The 22,826-nt window shown below is 39.1% G+C and overlaps 1 protein-coding gene across 1 annotated transcript; it reads right to left on the reverse strand.

The window, feature by feature from the left end:
• Positions 1-416: 416 nt before the first annotated feature.
• On the reverse strand, positions 417-22,396 carry LOC132549862 (U4/U6.U5 small nuclear ribonucleoprotein 27 kDa protein-like). Its single transcript, XM_060213831.1, has 7 exons — positions 22,263-22,396; positions 18,613-18,639; positions 18,367-18,460; positions 17,720-17,796; positions 5,633-5,778; positions 1,380-1,441; positions 417-1,250 (listed from the first exon to the last, which is right to left on the reverse strand). The coding sequence occupies exons 1-7, from the start codon at positions 22,294-22,296 to the stop codon at positions 1,196-1,198; spliced, it is 495 nt and encodes a 164-aa protein (XP_060069814.1). The 5' UTR covers positions 22,297-22,396; the 3' UTR covers positions 417-1,195.
• Between the last annotated feature and the right edge of the window lie 430 nt (positions 22,397-22,826).

Raw genomic sequence — 22,826 nt, forward strand, 5'->3', positions numbered from 1 at the left:
AAGGGGACTGATATTAGGCTTGTAGAATGCTGGGATGAAGGACTACCATTTTTGTTCTGACTAGGAGTTGTTATTTTCTAAGTTGGTTCGAAATCCAAGATGGCTGCCATGACCGCCATTTTGAAAATGGATGTTTTTGAAATGCGCAGGTCAGCTTGAGCAATTCTGTTTAGGTCTGCCGTAAATGAAGCTGAGATTAACTTAAACTAGTGCTGTTTTCCGGGGAGTCTGTCTAATATCTAAGATTGTCGCCAAAGAAGTGAAAAGAATGCAAAATTGTTGGCAACAATTTCTAGTTGATATTTCTGCGATATGAACTCAGAATATCATGTAAGTGATATTTTATTGAGGTGCGATATGAACTCAGAATATCATATAAGTGATATTTCATTGAGGTGTAATATCAACTCAGAATATCCTATAAGTGATATTTTATTGAGGTGCAATATAAACTCAGAATGTCATATAATTTAGGAATCTACAAAGTAAGATCTTATTCTTTATACAAGAGGTGTGCAGACTTACATCAGATGAGTATATGAAATATCAATCTTTCAAATTTTTTTACGTGTCTAAATCAAAACGGTCTGTTCAGTTTTTCCTCAGTATCATGACTGCTAATGAATATACTTCAATTAAAGAAACATCATCCATATTTTTTGTTTACCAAAATCCTACTGGAAGAAATATGTTTTCCATCATTATATTTATCTGAATTTATATGAAAGAAACACTATCAGTATTTTATGAAATTTCCCACCGATAAAAGTCATCAATGTTTTTTATCTAATAAATTTCCACAGTGAAAGTTGAGAAATACTATACATTTTATTTGAATTCCCTATTTAAGAAACACATGTTTCAATCAAAAGATCATCATCCCTCTATGTTTGCATTTCCTGGAAGTCCAGTAAAAGAGATACCATCTGACTGTATCTTTTGTAAATGTTTCATGTAAGTTCAGTAAAAGAGATACCATCTGACTGTATCTTTTGTATATGTTTCCTGTAAGTCCAGTAAAAGAGATACCATCTGACTGTATCTTTCAAGTAATGAGACCACTTTAATCATAAAGTAATCACTGCACCAAAATATCACACCACAGTCACAATGTTTTCCATCTTGCATACATCTTTTTAGCCACGGACTTCTTCAGGAATGAAGTTTTGATATATGAGGAATACGTCAGCAGACATCATGCAATAAAATCCAGTGGACGGTTAAATCCTCCACGTCTGTTCATGTATTGTCTACAAGAAACAAATACAACAATGATTAACTCCCTTTTCTTTAACAAATGTCTCACCTTTTTTAAATGCTCATTTAAGAAATAAATGACGATAGCTGACTATAGCAGATGATTAAAAATTAGAACAAACCTGTATCGACGTTTTCGGGCAGTGTTGGCCACATATATGTCGTTTCCTGCAACCTTTTTACCCTGTAAATAAGATACCAAAAAAAATAGTAACACTATATTTACATCTAGAGAAACATATTTATATAAGCATTTGTGATTGTGATGAACTGTCCTCTAAAGACATTTATGGTCGAGCAAAACACATTACACCCTACATGACCTGTACACCTTCACTCCTGCCAAATAGATAAGAGGTCCAGAGGGCCTGTATTGCTCAACTGGATCATTTTGATAAACTGTACAATATCTGTGCATATGTTCCACAGAAGATGCTTAAAGCAATATGACAAATTACTCCATATGAGTTCTGTCACTAAGTAGTCCAAAATAAGTCATTTGTATATAAGTCTTTAATGGCCAAATATGATGGGTTTTGGTTAATCAGAAGAAGTTGATTAACTATTTCACCAAATCTAACCCCAACGACCATAAATATCATTATGGGTCAAGCTATTTTTTCACACACTATGTAGGAACCTTTTGGACAAATATTATGATCCTAAGCCTTTAGCTTAATCAGAAGTTGTTCAAAGGTTTAACACATTTGACTGTTGTGACCTTGAATATGGGTCAAGGTCATTTCTGTTCTCAAATATTACAGGGCATCATTGAGAACCTATTTTGGAATAAATCACTATCCCTCATGTTTTGGATCATCAGAATATGTAATTTAAAGGTTTAATACATTTGACCCCTGTTACCTTGACTATGGGGCAAGGTCATTTCTTTTTGCAAACTTTCTTGGATTTCATAAAAGGAACATACTGGCCAAATATAATTATTCTAGGCTTTTCTATATTTCATCAGAAATTGTTTAAACGTTTTAACACATTTGACCTGTGTGACTTTGAATAAGGGTCAAGGTTATTTCTTTTCTCAATCTTTGTTGGACTTCATCAAAAGAACCTTCCAGCCAAATATAATGATTCTAGGCCTTCTGGTATTTTGACAGAAGTCGTTTAAAGGTTTTAACACATTTGACCTCTGTGACCTTGAATATGGGTCAAGGTCATTTCTTTTTGCAAACTTTGTTGGGCTTTACCAAAGGAACCTTCCAGCCAAATATAATGATTCTGGGCATTCCAAAAATTTGGAAGAAGTCATTTTAAGTTTTTAACACATTTGACCTCTGTGACCTTGAATATGGGTCAAGGTCATTTCTTTTTGTAAACTTCGTTGGGCTTTATTAAAGGAACCTTCCAGCGAAATATAATGATACTAGGCCTTCTGGTATTTTGGAAGAAGTCGTTTGTAGGTTTTAACACATTTGACCTCTGTGACCTTGAATATATGGTCAAGGTCATTTCTTTTTTGCAAACTTTGTTGGGCTTCATCAAAGGAACCTTCCAGCCTAATATAATAATTCTAGGCCTTCCGATATCTTGGAAGAAATTGTTAAAAGGTTTTAACACATTTGACCTCTGTGACCTTGAATATGGGTCAAGGTCATTTCTTTTTGCAAACTTTGTTGGGCTTCATCAGAGGAACCTTCTAGCCAAATATGATAACTCTATCTTTTCGGTATTTCAGAAGAAGTTGTTTATATGAAAAGTTGATGGACGCAGGACAGACAGACGGTGGTCGACGGACGGCAGGACAGACGACGGCGCGCGATATGGCATAAAAACAAGAGATCCCAATGAGATCTTCGCACCCATCATTCTTTGATTTTAATTTGCTATTTGAAAGATGGATGCTTTCAATTCTTTTCTCTTTTCTTCTTTGTTTTTGCTCTTAGTGATAAGGCATTTGAACATTGAACATTTTCTGATCCCTAACGAATTAGATAAGGTGCTATATAAATTTAGTATATTATTATTATTATTATTATCCCAAACTCGAATAGGCACAACAAGAGACCTAAAGGAATCACCTATACAAGAAATTTGAGAAAGATCTATTGAGCAGTTCTCAAGAAAGAGTGATAATACATGTTCATCTTCAAAATCCAAAATGGCCACTTGTAGGCCATTTTGTTTTTTTCAGATCAGTGTAGGGATCAAGGAAAGCATACACATGAAATTTGAGAAAGATCTATGCTGTAGTTTCTCAAGAAGTAGCGATAACAAACTTTCAATGTCAAAATCGAAGATGTCCGTCACTTAGCATTTTTGTTTTCCTGATCAGTCTCAATATAACATAGGCATAACTAGAGACCAAGGGTAACCTACATATGAAATTTGAGAGAGATCCATCTCTTACTTTTCAAGAAATAGCAATAACAAACTTCATTGAAAAATTCCATGATGCCTACCTGTCAGTCGTTTCGTTTTTTTGAACAGGCCCGAAATCAAATGGGCACAACTAGGGACCAAGGGGAACCTACATATCAAAATTTTAGGAAGATCCATCCAATACTTCTTAAGAAATAGCGATAATAAAAGTTGTTTATGGACAGACAATAGATCATGGACACAAAGCGATTTGAATATCCCACCATCTAATGTTTAATTACATGGTACACATAAAGCAAATAGAAATTGTGCATAATATTAACTTTTGTTCAATGCTAAGGCTTCTAACCTAGTTTGAATTTAAAGAAAGTAACCAAACATTTTATTATCCTATATAAAATCTTTGATCCTGGAACAGTAGAACATCTTTGAAATTTCAGTGAAAGTGACCCATTTTTGGTCTGGCTTATCAATCCCTTGGGGACTGCTGTGGTCAGTATGTGCATCTCTGTCAGTTATACTAATGATTCTAACCAAGTTTGAACTATTTCTAAAGGAAAATAAACAAATCATACTCAAAAATGTAATTTTCCTATATAAACTATAGTAAACTTTATCCCTCCCTAGGAGGAAATGTGAGACCCTGGGATCATGAAATTTACAATTTTGGTAAAGCATCTGATAGCCTTTCCATCCATGAAAAGTATTTCATTCTACCCTACCTGGGATTTGAGAAGAAGATCTTTGAAGTTTCAATCATTTGACCCATTTTGGCCCTGCCCCTCAGGGACCACATTATTTACTATTTTGGTACACCTTTAGCCATCAAAGGTTTTCGTAAAATTTCATTGAAATCGGTGCAGGAGTTTTCCGAAAGAAATTGAAAATGCTAAAAGTTTATGATGCACAGCGCACGACACACTTAAAAATAGAGATCGCAATAAAAAGACTCATAGGGCCCGTATTGCTCACTTAGGTTTGGCTGGTTGCAATCACTTCATCAAAATTAAATGAGGAGGAATATTCATGCACATAACATATTTGCTCTATTTCAATTTGTTCTGCCCCTCCTGTCCACTGGGGTTGAGACCCATCATTTATAACAGTTTTATTACAACAGTTTGATTCCCATTTGATTTTTTCCCCAAAACATGGTGTGAAGCATATTTGGGGAAAAAAATCAAATCATTCCTACAAGAAGGATTTATTAGAATTCACCCTATGCTCCTACTGGGCTCTGGCATTCCCACCCCTGGGGACCCCATGAATACTTTTTTATTCAAAACTGATACTCTTTCACCGAAGAATTCTGTGGACCACATTTGGGCAAAGAACAAAGGAGGAACAAGAGGAGTGAAATTCTAAATTATTTGCTATAACCGACTGTATTGGACACAAAATTATATAAAAAAGCACCACAATCCTGTAATTAAGGGCTTGCAGGCATGAATTTGGTACACTGCATCTTTGGACCATGTGAGCTAAAAACTTGTTTATATCTACTCATATTACTATGATCAAATAACCTAACAATTAGGAGTAGTAAATCAATCAAGCAATATATGTGATGCCTGTAAGGGAAATTTCATTGACCCTTTTGGATTGATTGAGCAATTGATTCAGATGTCATGTCACGATGGGATATCAGTGTCATCAACATCACTAACTTCCAGGTTTGATACTGTAAATAATTTAGATTTCACATACTTTATTTCACAACTCACATCTTCCAGTTATATTTGCAAATACATGATTCTTCACAAACTGTGGTCTAGAAATTACTTTAAATTCGCAAATGATGGGTTATTAGATATATGCACTCTAATAATGGCACCAAATCAAGAATTATTTCTATACAAATAATGGTGATTGATTTCCTGGTGTGTTAATGTGAAAATCAATCCTATGCAAAATTTTAAGTGATTTTCAGTAGGCAAATGAGAAATTTATGGACAGCAAATTGTGATTATATATATATGACCAATCAAGTGTTGTGTTACATTTCAAATTAATTCAAAATTTCTATGTAGATAATTACCTTTGTTGAATCAAATGAAACAAAGCCCATGGCTTTCATCATGGCTGCCTCTGATTTCACAAATGAATTTTCTTGTGGTTCTACAACAACGTCATCGTCATCATCCTCTATCTCATATACCTCGTGATCAGACAGATATTCCACGACTACAACCAGACAATACAAAATAATATTGTAATTCTTACCCAGCATCAGACATCAGAAACATTTTTGATTAACTGTTCTACACATTTTTAGTATGATATTTCTCATACATACTGAGTACTTACTATTTCAGTTTGGGAACAGTTTCAAAAATCTAATTCATTTAAGGACATATGGATTGAACAATGGTGTAGGTATGTGGTCAGGATAGGGGTGTGTGTGATGGGTAGTAGGTGGTCGGAGTTTGTAGAGAGAAGAATCACAGCGTTTCATAAAAAAAAAAAAACTGAATCTATTCCTCCCCTGGTAAAATCCACCCTGTTTAAAAAGAGTAATACCATAACACTTGTTAGTGACAAGCCAATGTCTGGCAATAAGTCAGTTGATATATTATGTCGTTCCTAGACAAACTAATGCTATCTTATATGATTGTAAATATCTATAATTACATATATAACAAAAGATCCCAAAGGGATCTTGGCACCAATCATCTTTTGATTTTGATTTTTTCTTTCAAAGTTGGATCTTTTCCATTCTTTTCTCTTCTTTCCTCATAATCATACAGAATATGAGAATTTCTCTAAAGATAGAGCAGTAATAATCTTCAAGTATGAAAAAAAAAAATGGCTCCCTACCAGTGTTTAATTTATCTGAAGTCTCAGAATCAAACGGGCACAGAAAGGATCCAAAGGAAGCATAGATATAAAATTTGAGAAAGATCCATCCAGTATTTGTCAAAAAATAGCAATAACAAAATTTCAAAATCCAAGAAGTTGGATTAGCACAAAAATGGGATAATGAACAACTTGGGACCATGATGTAATTATGTGTGAAATTTGAGAAAGATCAGTCCAATACTTCGCATGAAAAAGTGATAACAAAATGTCAGTGTCAAAATTCAAGATAGCTGTCTGTTGGACATTTTGTTTAATCTAGCAGACTCAAAAGAGCACTGCTAGTGTCAGAAAGGAACCTACATATGAAATTGGTGATAAATCCATTCAGTACTTCCTAAAAAATAGCCATAAACTTTCATTGTAAAAATAAAACAAGAGGCCCATGGGCCTTAACAGTCATCTGACAAAAAGCAAGCCAAACTCTAACAACAGTGAGTCTACCGTTAAAACAGTGGGCTTTATTCATTTGAATAAACTTGGTAGCCCTTCCTCCCAGCATCCTACAGGCCCAATATCAGCACTCTGAGCCTTTTGGTTACTGAGAAGAAGTCGTTTACAGATTTTAACATATTTGAACCCTGTGATCTTGAAAGTGGGTCCAGGTCATTCACTTGAACACATTTGGTAACACTTCCTCAAAGCATCTAACAGGCCCAATATCAGCACTCTAATCATTTTGGTTATTGAGAAGTCATTTGCATATTTTAACATATTTAATGCCTGTGACCTTGAAAATGGGTCAAGGTTATTCATTTTAACAAATTTGGTAGCATGTCATCCCAGCATCCTACAGGTCCATTATCAGCACTCTTGGACTTCTGCTTATTGAGAAGAAGTCGTTTGTATATTTTAACATATTTGACCCCTGTGACCTTGAAAGTGGGTCAAGGTAATTCATTTGAACAAACTTGGTAGCCTTTCTTCCAAGCATCCTACAGGCCCAATATCAGCACTCATGGACTTTTGCTCATTGAGAAGAAGTCGTTTGTATGTTTTAACTTATTTGACCCCTGTGACCTTGAAAGTGGGTCAAGGTCATTCATTTGAACAAATTTGGTAGCCCTTCATCCAAGCATCCTACAGGCCCAATATCAGCACTCATGGACTTTTGCTTATTGAGAAGAAGTCGTTTGTATATTTTAATATATTTGACCCCTGTGACCTTGAAAGTGGGTCAAGGTCATTAATTTGAACAAACTTTGTAGGGCTCCATGCCAGCATGCTATGGGCCAAGTATTAGCCCCCTAGGCCTTCTAGTATTTGAGAAGAAGTTTTTGAATGAAAAGTTTACGGACAACGCACGGCAGACGGCGCACGTCAGATGACCTAAAAAGCAACCTGTCAGACATTTTTTGATCAGTTCCAAAATCAAAAGAGTAAAACTAGGGACCACGGAGTCCCTATATATTACTTTTGAAATTTGAGAATGATCCATCTAGTATTTCTCCAAAAATAGTGATCACAAACTATTACTGTCAAAATCCACGATGACTGCCTGAAGGACATGATGAATTTCTAATCAGTCTGGAAATAGGACAATGCACAACTTATGAAATCAGAGAAAGATTCATCCACTACCTCTCAACAAATAGTGATAACAAGAACTACAGTCAAACTTCGATGATTCAAATTTCTTGATGTATCAAAGTTTTTGCCCGATTCCAAATTTTTTCCCTATATATTACTAGTAACTTACCCTTTAATGAATCAAAGTTTTATAAATCCAACTTTTTGATGTGTCATTGATGCCTAATGGTTCAAGCAAAACATTTACCTTGGCAGTACTGTACAAGTATTTTCGCCCTGTGGCAAAATTTCACACATTTTTATGAAGAGCGCTACCTGACAATGGGATTACAATAACCCGCTTTCATTAACTCTGTGATACCAGATAAACTAATGACTGGCCACATATTAGAATTGAATTGCTTGCTTTTGAACCATGATATTTAATCAAAGATAAAGGGACATCATGTGATATCTACCAACACTATTGTGGTAATGGCATTAAGTTAGATCTAATTTACACAATTTTGAAGACAATTGGGAGGAAATTCTTTCACTTGTATGATTAATTTCACCCATTCCCAAAACATTACTTTAAGTTTCAAGCATAAAAGCATAAGAAACACTGTGATTTATCACTCAATCATGTGTTACCCGATTGTTTAAGACTAGCTGTTGTCAGAACATTGGCAAGCACTTGTGTGATGTGTGATATTAGTGCTGTCATTTCTGGATAGAATACATTAAGATATCAGTTTACTTGCTTTTCAATTCATTAGTACCTATAACGTTTCTGTATCAGTCTTTAAAATAATTGCTGCTACACATACGCAGACCACTTTAATGCTGCTCGTCATTTCATTTAAAACTGATCCATGAAATACATATAATATGTGACAGGAAGGCACGAATGTAAATGTAAGCATGCATTATCAATTTCTCGTTGATTTCTATTTAAAGTTATGTTTCTCTTTACACAGATGAAGATGTTTTATTTTAAGATAAAAATGCATGTTTTCCTTGACCTTTTGTTTTGGTATTTGTTCTTGTTCAGGTAGAAATATTGTGTCACCAATCCAATATATATCCATGAGCATGAAAACATCAATATAACCCAACACGTATGATTCAAAGTTTTTTTGTAGTCCCTCAAACTTCGAAACATTAACTGACATAGGAACCATGGACCATTGACATAGAGCAATTTGAATAGAATTAGGGTTGGGTTAGGGAAATTAAATGTCAAGCGTAGAGTCAAACACAACTCTTGAAATTTCCTGATGTGTGTCAGTTCTGTAGTTATGGTATTACCTGTTATCCTTACATACATGTATACCACAAGTGTTTTAAACTCAATTAACCGTGGAAGACTGGAAAATATTCAACAACTTATTGTGCCAATTGAAAACATTACAAAATTTTGTATCATTAAAGAACATCTGAGAGACATTTTCTTCTTTCTTATTATGGTTATGTAGTGATATGACTGAGAAGTTTTTGGTGATACTACTAGATCGTTTGCAGTGATACTACTGGGAGGTTTGGGGTGATACTACTGGGAGGTATGGGGTGATACTACTAGATCGTTTGGAGTGATACTACTGGGAGGTTTGGGGTAATACTACTGAGGTTTGTAGTGATTCTTATGAGAGGCTTAGGTGATACTACTGGGAGGTATGGGGTGATACTACTGGGAGGATTGGGGTAATGCTAATGGGATGTTTGAGGTGATACTACTGGGAGGTTTGGGGTGATTCTACTAGGTATTTGGGGTTAAACTACAGGGAGGTTTGGGTGATACTACTGGGAGGTTTGGGGTGATACTACTAGATTGTATAGAGTGATACTACTGGGAGGTTTGGGGTGATACTAGTGGGAGGTATGGAGAGATATGAGTGGGAGGTTTGGGGTTATACTAATGGCAGGTTTGGGGTGATACTACTGGGAGGTTTGTAGTGATACTACTGGATGTTTGGAGTGATACTACTGGGAGGTTTGGGGTGATACTACTGGAGGTATGGATTGATACTAATGGGAGGTTTGGGTGATACTACGAGGAGGTTTGGGTTGATAATACTGGGAGGTTTGTGGTGATACTACTGGGATGTTTGGGGTGATAATACTAGGGTGTTTGGAGTGATACGTATGGGAGGTTTGGGGTGATACTACTGGGAGGTTTGGAGTGATACTACAGGAGGTTTGGAGTGATACTTCTTGGGAGGTTTGGGGTGATACTACAGGAGGTTTGGAGTGATACGTATGGGAGGTTTGGGGTGATACTACTGGGAGGTTTGGGGTGATACTACTGGGAGGTTTGGGGTGATACTACTGGGAGGTTTGGGGTGATACTACTGGGAGGTATGGGGTGATACTACTGGGAGGTTTAGAGTGATACTACTGGGAAGTTAGGAAAGAATCTATTGGGAGGTTTGGGGTGATACTACTGGGACATATGGGGTGATACTACTGGGAGGTTTTGAGTGATACTAATAGAAAGGTTTTGAGTGATACTACTGGGAGGTTTGGGGTGATACTACTAGGAGGTTAAGGGTGATATGACTGAGAAGTTTTTGGTGCTACTACTAGATCGTTTGGAGTGATACTACTGGGAGGTTTGGGGTGATACTACTGGAGGTTTGGAGTGATACTAATGGGAGGTTTGGGTGATACTACGAGGAGGTTTGGGTTGATAATACTGGGAGGTTTGTGGTGATACTACTGGGATGTTTGGGGTGATACTACCCAGAGGTTTGGGGTGATACTACTGGGAGGTTTGGGGTGATAATACTAGGGTGTTTGGAGTGATACTTCTTGGGAGGTTTGGGGTGATACTACTGGAGGTTTGGAGTGATACGTATGGGAGGTTTGGGGTGATACTACTGGGAGGTTTGGGGTGATACTACTAGATTGTATAGAGTGATACTACTGGGAGGTTTGGAGAGATATGAGTGGGAGGTTTGGGGTTATACTAATGGCAGGTTTGGGGTGATACTACTGGGAGGTTTGGGGTGATACTACTGGAGGTTTGCGGTGATACTACTGGGAGGTTTGGGGTGATACTACTGGAGGTTTGGAGTGATACTAATGGGAGGTTTGGGTGATACTACGAGGAGGTTTGGGTTGATAATACTGGGAGGTTTGTGGTGATACTACTGGGAGGTTTGGGGTGATAATACTAGGGTGTTTGGAGTGATACTTCTTGGGAGGTTTGGGGTGATACTACTGGAGGTTTGGAGTGATACGTATGGGAGGTTTGGGGTGATACTACCGGGAGGTTTGGGGTGATACTACTGGGAGGTATGGGGTGATACTACTGGGAGGTTTGGAGTGATACTACTGGGAAGTTAGGAAAGAATCTATTGGGAGGTTTGGGGTGATACTACTGGGACATATGGGGTGATACTACTGGGAGGTTTTGAGTGATACTAATAGAAAGGTTTGGAGTGATACTACTGGGAGGTTTGGGGTGATACTACTGGGAGGTTAAGGGTGATATGACTGAGAAGTTTTTGGTGATACTACTAGATCGTTTGGAGTGATACTACTGGGAGGTTTGGGGTGATACTACTGGAGGTTTGGAGTGATACTAATGGGAGGTTTGGGTGATACTACAAGGAGGTTTGGGGTGATACTACTGGGAGGTATGGGGTGATACTACTGGGAGGTTTGGAGTGATACTACTGGGAAGTTAGGAAAGAATCTATTGGGAGGTTTGGGGTGATACTACTGGGACATATGGGGTGATACTACTGGGAGGTTTTGAGTGATACTAATAGAAAGGTTTGGAGTGATACTACTGGGAGGTTTGGGGTGATACTACTGGGAGGTTAAGGGTGATATGACTGAGAAGTTTTTGGTGATACTACTAGATCGTTTGGAGTGATACTACTGGGAGGTTTGGGGTGATACTACTGGAGGTTTGGAGTGATACTAATGGGAGGTTTGTGTGATACTACAAGGAGGTTTGGGTTGATAATACTGGGAGGTTTGTGGTGATACTACTGGGATGTTTGGGGTGATACTACCCAGAGGTTTGGGGTGATACTACTGGGAGGTTTGGGGTGATAATACTAGGGTGTTTGGAGTGATACTTCTTGGGAGGTTTGGGGTGATACTACTGGAGGTTTGGAGTGATACGTATGGGAGGTTTGGGGTTATACTACTGGGAGGTTTGGGGTGATACTAATGGGACATATGGGGTGATACTACTGGGAGGGTTTGAGTGATACTAATGGAAGGTTTTGAGTGATACTACTGGGAGGTTTGGGTGATACTACTGGGAGGTTAAGGGTGATATGACTGAGAAGTTTTTGGTGATACTACTAGATCGTTTGGAGTGATACTACTGGGAGGTTTGGGGTGATACTACTAGATCATTTGGGGTGATACTACTGGGAGGTTTGGGGTGATACTACTGGGAGGTATGGGGTGATACTACTAGATCGTTTGGAGTGATTCTACTGGGAGGTTTGGGGTTATACTAATGGCAGGTTTGGGGTGATACTACTGGGAGGTTTGGGGTGATACTACTGGAGGTTTGCGGTGATACTACTGGGAGGATTGGGGTTATGCTTATGGGAGGTTTGATGTAATACTACTGGGAGGTTTGGGGTGATACTAATGGGAGGTTTGGGTGATACTACTGGGATGTTTGGAGTGATACTACGAGGAGGTTTGGGTGATACTACTGGGATGTTTGGAGTGATACTACTGGGAGGTTTTGGGGTGATGCTACTGGGATGTTTGGGGTGATACTACTGGGAGCTTTGGGGTGATAATACTAGAAAGTTTGTAGTGATACTACTGGATGTTTGGAGTGATACTACTGGGAGGTTTGGGGTGATACTACTGGAGGTTTGGAGTGATACTAATGGGAGGTTTGGGTGATACTACGAGGAGGTTTGGGTTGATAATACTGGGAGGTTTGTGGTGATACTACTGGGATGTTTGGGGTGATACTACCCAGAGGTTTGGGGTGATACTACTGGGAGGTTTGGGGTGATAATACTAGGGTGTTTGGAGTGATACTTCTTGGGAGGTTTGGGGTGATACTACTGGAGGTTTGGAGTGATACGTATGGGAGGTTTGGGGTGATACTACTGGGAGGTTTGAGGTGATACTACTGGGAGGTATGGGGTGATACTACTGGGAGGTTTGGAGTGATACTACTGGGAAGTTAGGAAAGAATCTATTGGGAGGTTTGGGGTGATACTACTGGGACATATGGGGTGATACTACTGGGAGGTTTTGAGTGATACTAATGGAAGGTTTTGAGTGATACTACTGGGAGGTTTGGGGTGATACTACTGGGAGGTTAAGGGTGATATGACTGAGAAGTTTTTGGTGATACTACTAGATCGTTTGGAGTGATACTACTGGGAGGTTTGGGGTGATACTACTGGAGGTTTGGAGTGATACTAATGGGAGGTTTGGGTGATACTACGAGGAGGTTTGGGTTGATAATACTGGGAGGTTTGTGGTGATACTACTGGGATGTTTGGGGTGATACTACCCTGAGGTTTGGGGTGATACTACTGGGAGGTTTGGGGTGATAATACTAGGGTGTTTGGAGTGATACTTCTTGGGAGGTTTGGGGTGATACTACTGGAGGTTTGGAGTGATACGTATGGGAGGTTTGGGGTGATACTACTGGGAGGTTTGGGGTGATACTAGTGGGAGGTATGGAGAGATATGAGTGGGAGGTTTGGGGTTATACTAATGGCAGGTTTGGGGTGATACTACTGGGAGGTTTGGGGTGATACTACTGGAGGTTTGCGGTGATACTACTGGGAGGTTTGGGGTGATACTACTGGAGGTTTGGAGTGATACTAATGGGAGGTTTGGGTGATACTACGAGGAGGTTTGGGTTGATAATACTGGGAGGTTTGTGGTGATACTACTGGGATGTTTGGGGTGATACTACCCAGAGGTTTGGGGTGATACTACTGGGAGGTTTGGGGTGATAATACTAGGGTGTTTGGAGTGATACTTCTTGGGAGGTTTGGGGTGATACTACAGGAGGTTTGGGGTGATACTACTGGGAGGTTTGGAGTGATACTACTGGGAAGTTAGGAAAGAATCTATTGGGAGGTTTGGGGTGATACTACTGGGAGGTTTGGGGTGATACTACTGGGAGGTATGGGGTGATACTACTGGGAGGTTTGGAGTGATACTACTGGGAAGTTAGGAAAGAATCTATTGGGAGGTTTGGGGTGATACTACTGGGACATATGGGGTGATACTACTGGGAGGTATTGAGTGATACTAATAGAAAGGTTTTGAGTGATACTACTGGGAGGTTTGGGGTAATACTACTGGGAGGTTAAGGGTGATATGACTGAGAAGTTTTTGGTGATACTACTAGATCGTTTGGAGTGATACTACTGGGAGGTTTGGGGTGATACTACTGGAGGTTTGGGTTGATAATACTGGGAGGTTTGTGGTGAGACTAGTGGGAGGTATGGAGAGATATGACTGGGAGGTTTGGGGTTATACTAATGGCAGGTTTGGGGTGATACTACTGGGAGGTTTGGGGTGATACTACTGGAGGTTTGGCGGTGATACTACTGGGAGGTTTCGGGTGATACTACTGGGATGTTAAGGGTGATATTATTGTGAGGTTTGGAGTTATACTACAAGGAGGTTTGGGGTGATACTACTGGGATGTTTGGGGTGATACTACTGGGAGGTTCGGGTTGATACTAAGGGAAGGTTTTGAGTGATACTACTGGGAGGTTCGCGGTGATACTACTGAGAGGTTTAGAGTGATACTACTGGGAGGTTTGGGGTGATGCTACTGGGAGGTTAAGAGGGAGTCCACTAGGAGGTTTGGGGTGATACTACTAGATTGTATAGAGTGATAGTACTCGGAGGTTTGGGGTGATACTAGTGGGAGGTATGGAGAGATATGACTGGGAGGTTTGGGGTTATACTAATGGCAGGTTTGGGGTGATACTACTGGGAGGTTTGGGGTGATACTACTGGAGGTTTGGCGGTGATACTACTGGGAGGTTTGGGGTGATACTATTGTGAGGTTTGGGGTGATACTAAGGGAAGGTTTTGAGTGATACTACTGGGAGGTTCGCGGTGATACTACTGAGAGGTTTAGAGTGATACTACTGGGAGGTTTGGGGTGATACTACTGGGAGGTTAAGAGGGAGTCCACTAGGAGGTTTGGGGTGATACTACTTTGAGGTTTCGAGTGATACTACTTGGAAGTATGGGGAGATACTACTAGGAGGTTTGGTTTGATACTGCTGAGAAGTTTGGAAAGAATCTATTGGGAGGTTTTGGATGATACTGATGGGAGGTTTTGAGTGATACTACTGGGAGGTTCTGGGTGATACTAAGGGAAGGTTTTGAGTGATACTACTGGGAGGTTCGTGGTGATACTACTGAGAGGTTTGGAGTGATACTACTGGGAGGTTTGGGGTGATACTACTGGGAGGTTAAGAGGGAGTCCACTAGGAGGTTTGGGGTGATACTACTTTGAGGTTTCGAGTGATACTACTTGGAGGTATGGGGTGATACTACTAGGAGGTTTGGTTTGATACTGCTGAGAAGTTTGGAAAGAATCTATTGGGAGGTTTGGGATGATACTGATGGGAGGTTTTGAGTGATACTACTGGGAGGTTTGGGGTTATACTACTGGGATGTTAAGGGTGATATTACTGGGACGTTTGGGGTGATACTACTGGGAGGTTTGGGGTGATACAACTGGGAGGTTTGGGGTGATTCTACTGGGATGTTAAGGGTGATATTACTGGGAGGTTTGGAGTGATACTACGAGGAGGTTTGGGTTGATACTACTGGGAGGTTTGGGGTGATGCTACTGGGATGTTTGGGGTGATATTACTGGGAGTTTTGGGGTAATACTAATGGGAGGTTTGGGGTGATAATATTAGAGTGTTTGCAGTGATACTACTGGATGTTTGGAGTGATACTACTGGGAGGTTTGGTGTGATACTACTGGGAGGTTTGGTGTGATACTACTGGGAGTTTTGGGGTAATACTAATGGGAGGTTTGGGGTGATACTACTGGGAGGTTTTGGGTGATACTACTGGAAGATTTGGGGTGATACTACTGGGAGGTTTTGGGTGATACTACTGGAAGATTTGGGGTGATACTACTGAGGGGTTTGGATTGCTGCTACTGGGAGCTATGGGATGATATTAATGGTAGGTTTGCGGTGATACTAATAAGAAAGGCTTGGAGTGATAGTACTTGGATGTTGGGGTGATACTACTGGAGGTTTGGGTTGATACTACAGGGAGGTTTAGAGTGATACTACTGGAAGGTTCGCGGTGATACTACTGAGAGGTTTGGAGTGATACTACTGGGAGGTTTGGGGTGATACTACTGGGATGTTAAGGGTGATACTACTTGGAGGTTTGGGGTGATACTACTGGGAGGTTTCCGGTGATATTACTGGGATGTTAAGGGTGATATTACTGGGACGTTTGGGGTGATACTACTGGGAGCTTTGGAGTGATACTACTAGAGTGTTTCGGGTGATACAACAGGGAGGTTTGGGTGATACTACTTGGAGGTTTGGGGTGATATTACTGGGAGGTTTCGGGTGATACTACTGGGAGGTTTCGGGTGATACTACTGGGATGTTAAGGGTGATATTACTAGAACGTTCGTGGTGATACTACTGGGAGGTTTGGAGTGATACTACTAGAGTGTTTCGGGTGATACAACAGGGAGGTTTGGGGTGATACTATTGTGAGGTTTGGGGTGATACTACTGGGGGGTTTTGGGTGATACTACTGGGATGTTTGGGGTGATACTACTGGGAGGCTCGGGGTGATACTGATGGGAAGGTTTTGAGTGATACTACTGGGAGGTTCGCGGTGATACTACTGAGAGGTTTGGAGTGATACTACTGGGAGGTTTGGGGTGATACTACTGGGAGGTTAAGAGGGAGTCCACTAGGAGGTTTGGGGTGATACTACTTGGAGGTATGGGGTGATACTACTAGGAGGTATGGAGTGATACTACTAGGAGGTTTGGTGTGATACTACTGAGAAGTTTGGAAAGAATCTATTGGGAGGTTTGGGATGATACTGATGGGAGGTTTGGAGTTATATTAATGGGAGGTTTTGAGTGATACTACTGGGAGGTTTGGGGTGATACTACTGGGAGGTTTCGGGTGATACTACTGGGATGTTAAGAGTGATACTACTTGGAGATATGGGGTGATACTACTAGGAGGTTTGGTGTGACACTACTGAGAAGTTTGGAAAGAATCTATTTGGAGGTTCGGGATGATACTGATGGGAGGTTTGGAGTTATACTAATGGGAGGTGTTGAGTGATACTACTGGGAGGTTTCGAGTGATACTACTGGGAGGTTTCGGGTGATACTACTGGGATGTTTGGGGTGATACTACTGGGAAGTTTGGGGTGACACTACTGGAATGTTTGGGGTGATACTACCAGGAGGTTTGGAGTGATACTATTGGGAGGTTTGGGGTGATACTACTGTGAGGTTTTGGTTGATACTACTGGGAGGTTTGGAGTGAGTCTACTAGGTTTGGTGTGATACTACTGGGAGGTGTGGGGTGATACTACTGGGCGGTTTGGTGTGATACTACTGGGAGGTTTGGAGTAATACTACTTGGAGGTTTGGGATGATACTAATGGGAGGTTTGGAGTTATACTAATGGGAGGTTTTAAGTGATACTACTGGGAGGTTTGGGATGATACTACCGAGAGGTTTGGGGTGATGCTACTGGGAGATTTGGGATGATACTACCTGGAGGTTTGGTGTGGTACTGGTCAAATTCTTGTAATTTCTGTCTCTCTGGTACATGTTCTCGGCTTTTCCTTTCCCTGTAAAAAGAAAATAGAGGTCAGAACTGATTAACAAAATTAATCATTATTGATAAAATTCAATTGAAATAAAATTTATTGATGTTAAAAGATTTAATCTTCATAACAAACAGATACAAAATTAACTCCTAGTTTTACTGAAATGTAGCAGTTTCATTATCACATCAATTATATTCTTTTTGTATACAACTAAACAAATAACCTAATAAATTTAGTATTGTCAGCTGACCACATAAAATTCTATTGTTCCAAAGACTCTTCTCAACAAAACACCAACTGCATTCACATATGGTCATCAATGGTGTGGTTTAAAGCCCTTTGTCAGAGTAGGTATATAATATTGGAGCTGGTTCAATATTATGGGTCAGAGCCTGGTGTCAGATTAGCTGTATAAATGTTAAGGCTGGTTCAAAGGTTTTGTTCCAACTTCTGTATCAAAGTAGCTTTATATTAGAGTTATTTCTAACAGAAGCTAGATTGTAAAATCCAGAAAACTACAGTTAATTTAAAGTTACAATAAAGTATTTGGTACCACATGCTATTTTCAACTTTTTTGACCTCCCAATCTACCTGTGTCTGTAACTAGATGCCGGTGACCTTGACCTGTGCCGATCTCTTGACCTGCGTCTTGGTGACCTTGACCTTGATCTACTTTTGCGGCGACCTACAATGAATTTGAAATATAGAAAATTGATCTTCATGCACATTCAAATTGAAAATCTATGTTTTATCTAGTTTCTGAGAGGATCAAGTACTCAGTAAAGATAACCCTTTGTTTCCTGTCTTGTGATTTTTAATATTCTAACCCTTACTTACGTCTTCTTTCTCTTGAATGTCTTCTTTCTGGAAATATAAATAATAATATACTGAATATGTATTCATTTTAAACAGCACACACCCACACCTGATATATCTATATGCTGTACAGCATGACATTTTTTCATTTTGTTGATTTTAAGGCATGAATTTTCTTTCTGCTTATCTTTCTTTTTTCACACAACTCTATCATCAACCTTCATACTCCATGGATTACAATCACTTTCACTCTCTGCAGACCTGAAACATGTCCTGGCAAAATTAAAGGCATAAGCGAAGTAATTCCATTGGTTAACTTTAGGGTATATTGCTTAATGTGTATTCTAATATGAAAGAAATTAATTGTAAAACATATGCAATTGACAAAATTGATCATGAATAGAAAACTATATTTATAAAGATTCATCGAATTGTGAGCATTACATCAGCCTTTTATTTGGACAAAGGATGTATATGTACTAGATTGATCCCTGTCTCTAGAATACATAAATAAAAAGAGAGAAAAATCATAATATTATAGTTCTGCTTTCCTACATAGGTCTGATTCTAGCTACATACAGAGACCCTCTTTCGAGCTAATGTTGGACATTTCTTTGTATAAACTTTCTTGCATCTTGTATATATTTAGCCTTAGAAGTAAATAACCAATGATCGCACTTGTGTTGACAGACAATTACTAGAAAGAAAACTTGTAATTAACTTCCAATTAATTGACATGCATTTCGTAATTATCAAATTGTGATCAACTCAAGGAGGTTTGTGTCCACATTTGTTTAACGTAACCTAATAGTATGTGAATCTTCAGATGGTAATACCGATGATTATATAGATGTACATATACTCAGCTAGATACCATTTTATCTGAATAATTAATATTGCTTTATTTAACTAATGGATGGAGAAAAAATGCTGAAAGTTTCATGTTTAATTTCAATAAAACATACCTTCAATAAGTGTCAAAAATGTATTAAAACATCTTAATTTCATAGAGTAGTGAAACAATTAATATCCAAGGTGGATTGTACAGAGAAAGTCTACCTAATGGCATCCTAATGGCTCGTTTTTTATATGCCGCCGGAGGCAGTCGTATATTGGCGTCATCTCCGTCTGTCCGTATATGTCCGTCCGTACGTCCATTTCTTGTAAATGCAGCTCCTCCTAAACTAATCATCAGATTTTCATGAAACTTGTTCAATGTCACTACTACAATGGGTAGATGTGCATGAAGGGGTGATTTTTCGGTTCTTTGATTTTTGCATGATTTATGCCATTTTCAACTTTGTATCTGTAGCTTGCTCTTAGTGGAGCTTTGTGAAAGCAACTCCTACTTAACTAATGATCAGATTTTCATAAAACTTGCTCAATGTCACTAATACAATGGTTTGATGTGCATGAAAGGGTGATTTTTCGGTTCTTTGATTTTTGTAAGATTGATGCCATTTTCAACTTTGTGTCTGTAGCTTGCTCATAGTGGAGCCTTGTGAATGTAACTCCTCCTAAACTAATGAACAGATTTTCACGAAACTTGCTCAATATCACTACTACAATTGGTGGATGTGCTGGAAGTTGTGTCCACGGCACTCTTGTCTTACATTGTCAAAGAGTAAAGAACCATTGTTTTGCTGATATGGGAAATAATAAAGTTTTGATATACCTTTTGAAACCTTAATTAATGAAACAAAAGGTACTGCAGTTTTGACATATTTCTTCAAAATGGTGCAGACATGAATAATGGTACAATCTAGAGGGGAATGCGACTTATTATGTGGGCACCCGAAATAGGTAAACATGTCTGACACTCAGTGCTGTGGGGTTGACCCACCGCAGGTCCTAGCGATCTCTGACACACATGAACACCCCAGCGCACTCTGGGAGTGAGAGTGAGCCGTGGGTTCGCTCAGTGGTATATATACACCTGTGATAACCCACATAATATGTCGAAATCCTATACAGGTGTAACCCGGAAACATTGTTTTAAGGGACATATTGGTACATGTAAGCCTGTGTAATGTCATACACTGTATTATATGTCTTTGTCTATACTCTGTTTCTTAAACGTTTGTGGGTGTACCAGTATCTGCTGTATTATGACTGAACACTGGACAATTGATCAATCGACAGGCGACAACACTGCCTAGACAATACATGTATATTTCCTGCCACCATAGCACCTAATATATATAAAGACCTGGGCCCCTCTGCCATGGGTCTTCACCTTATTATTGATGTCTGGTGACGGATGTCAAGATTAGCATCGATAAGTTGGTGATCAAGTGGACAGCCATTCCTGGTATGTAATTATATGTATATTTGCAATTATTAGCATATAAATCTAGTTATATATAATTATGTATCGCTGCTGTTTTCCGTTTGTTATGTTCTAATATATTGATTGAAAGATGTATGTTTTATTGTAGGTTTTTTCAATGTGTCCAACAAATAAATGTGTACAACACATCATAGTCTTCGAGTACTGTCGATAAACCACAACCCACTAGGCTACACAGGTGAGATTACACAACACTAATTTCAGTCACTGACAAGTACTAAGATTAAAAGGGGGAAAAAAACTATGTTTTATGTTGGAGCACTGGTAGGGTGAATATACTTGTAACGGGGCTCGTTTTGACTTGGGTATTAGTCTATCAACTGTTTATGTTTTTTGCACTGAGTGTCCCTTGTGTATTTTGCTGTCTAGTCTATGCAAATGAGGGTTAGGCTACGTGTCAGGTTTTACCCATCTTTCCATGTGATGCAGTCACAGGTAGCATACCTTGCACGCTTCATATGGGTATGTGCAAGGATATTTTGGGTTCAAGATTATTTGTGGGTCAGGTGCGTTCGATTCAAGCTGTGATTGGCCACTGATTCAATTAGTGGATTTTGGGTATTGAAACTCGGTGGTCGCAAGTAAGTTCGCCGCTATTAAGATTTAATTTGTGAGATTTCGGTCACACTCTGTTTTCTCTTTCTTTCTTTCCATCTCTGTTTTGTAAGGTTTCAGGATGAGTGGTTTTTGGTGCAGATTTATTAGCTAAATATGTTAGCCATATAGTGTGGGTTGGGGGTTGTCTCTACATGTATTTCCTGTGGTGAGTCGTAATGTAAATGTGCAATGTTTGTGACTAAGTTTGTCTGCCTCTGTATTTTATGTTCATTGTCTTGTAATTCTTCTTGAATCAATTTATGTTAATTGTTCATCTGTCGCTGGTCATTATTTCCACGTACAAATTTTGTAAGTCAATTCCGTCTGTCAGGCCTACTCAAAACGTGAGTACACCCATCCCGTTACATACCCATTGATTATGACTGGGAGGGGGCAGTGGCATCGGTTCATCTCGGTACATTTCATTTACCAAGAGATCTATGTAAATTGTGTATATTATAAATATGTATTAGGTTTCTGAATGACCTCGGTAATTAAGTCATCGATGCAAGACCTAGACCTAGTTCCCTACAATTATATAACCAATAATAAAGCTGTGGCTTGGCCTGTTGTATCGGACTAAACAATTCGGCCTTGTAGTCTGTCCGGATCAACAGAACTGACGTATGTTGAATTGTTGTAGTTATAACAATTAAAGTGATACTCTTCATTTACATATACCACTGTATTGTTTTTGTATATTACAGTTTCAATGAAATTATACCTCTTCTCGGTGACCGGGATCGACTTCTCGGCATCGTCTTGATTTCGTCTACGATGTTGTGATTGGGTCAGACGATTTACAGAATCGGGCAGGATCGGGCAGAATCTGGGTAGAATAATATCTTTTTTGGCCGTTTTTGATCAATGTGAAATTGTGACATTTTAACCAAATTCATTCAACACTACAATAATTACACTAACAACAATTCATTGTCCAAATCCTACATCTAAACCGCCCGATTCTGTCCTATCCTGCAAGTCGTCTTTCGGTTTTGCGCGACCAAAACAGATATGAGTGTTTTATGTAATAAATCTTCATTTTTCTTTTTTATGTAATACGTCTCCATTTTTCCTTAAAAAGTTATCATAATATGAACCATATGATTATATCAATGCAAAAGAAAGTCTTAAAATCATTGAAACGGCACTATTCAAGTCCGATTCTGCCCGATCCTGTAAATTGTCTAACCGCTTTAGTTTCGTATTTTGTTGACACTGGGAAGTATTTACTACAATGCTATGCTATTTCCAAACTAATGTGGTTCTGATATTTTTCAACGCATAA

This window comes from Ylistrum balloti, unplaced genomic scaffold (genome assembly GCF_031769215.1).
Source record: "Ylistrum balloti isolate Yb309-2 unplaced genomic scaffold, AGI_CSIRO_Ybal_v1 Utg370080, whole genome shotgun sequence".
Taxonomy (NCBI): Eukaryota; Metazoa; Mollusca; class Bivalvia; order Pectinida; family Pectinidae; genus Ylistrum; species Ylistrum balloti.

Coding starts and splice junctions, on each gene's coding strand:
- LOC132549862 (XM_060213831.1), bottom strand. CDS start 22,296: ATGCCGAGAAGTCGATCCCGGTCACCGAGAAGAG. Junction 18,640..22,262: donor ATCCCGGTCACCGAGAAGAG/GTATAATTTCAT, acceptor TTATATTTCCAG/AAAGAAGACATTCAAGAGAA. Junction 18,461..18,612: donor ACATTCAAGAGAAAGAAGAC/GTAAGTAAGGGT, acceptor AATTCATTGTAG/GTCGCCGCAAAAGTAGATCA.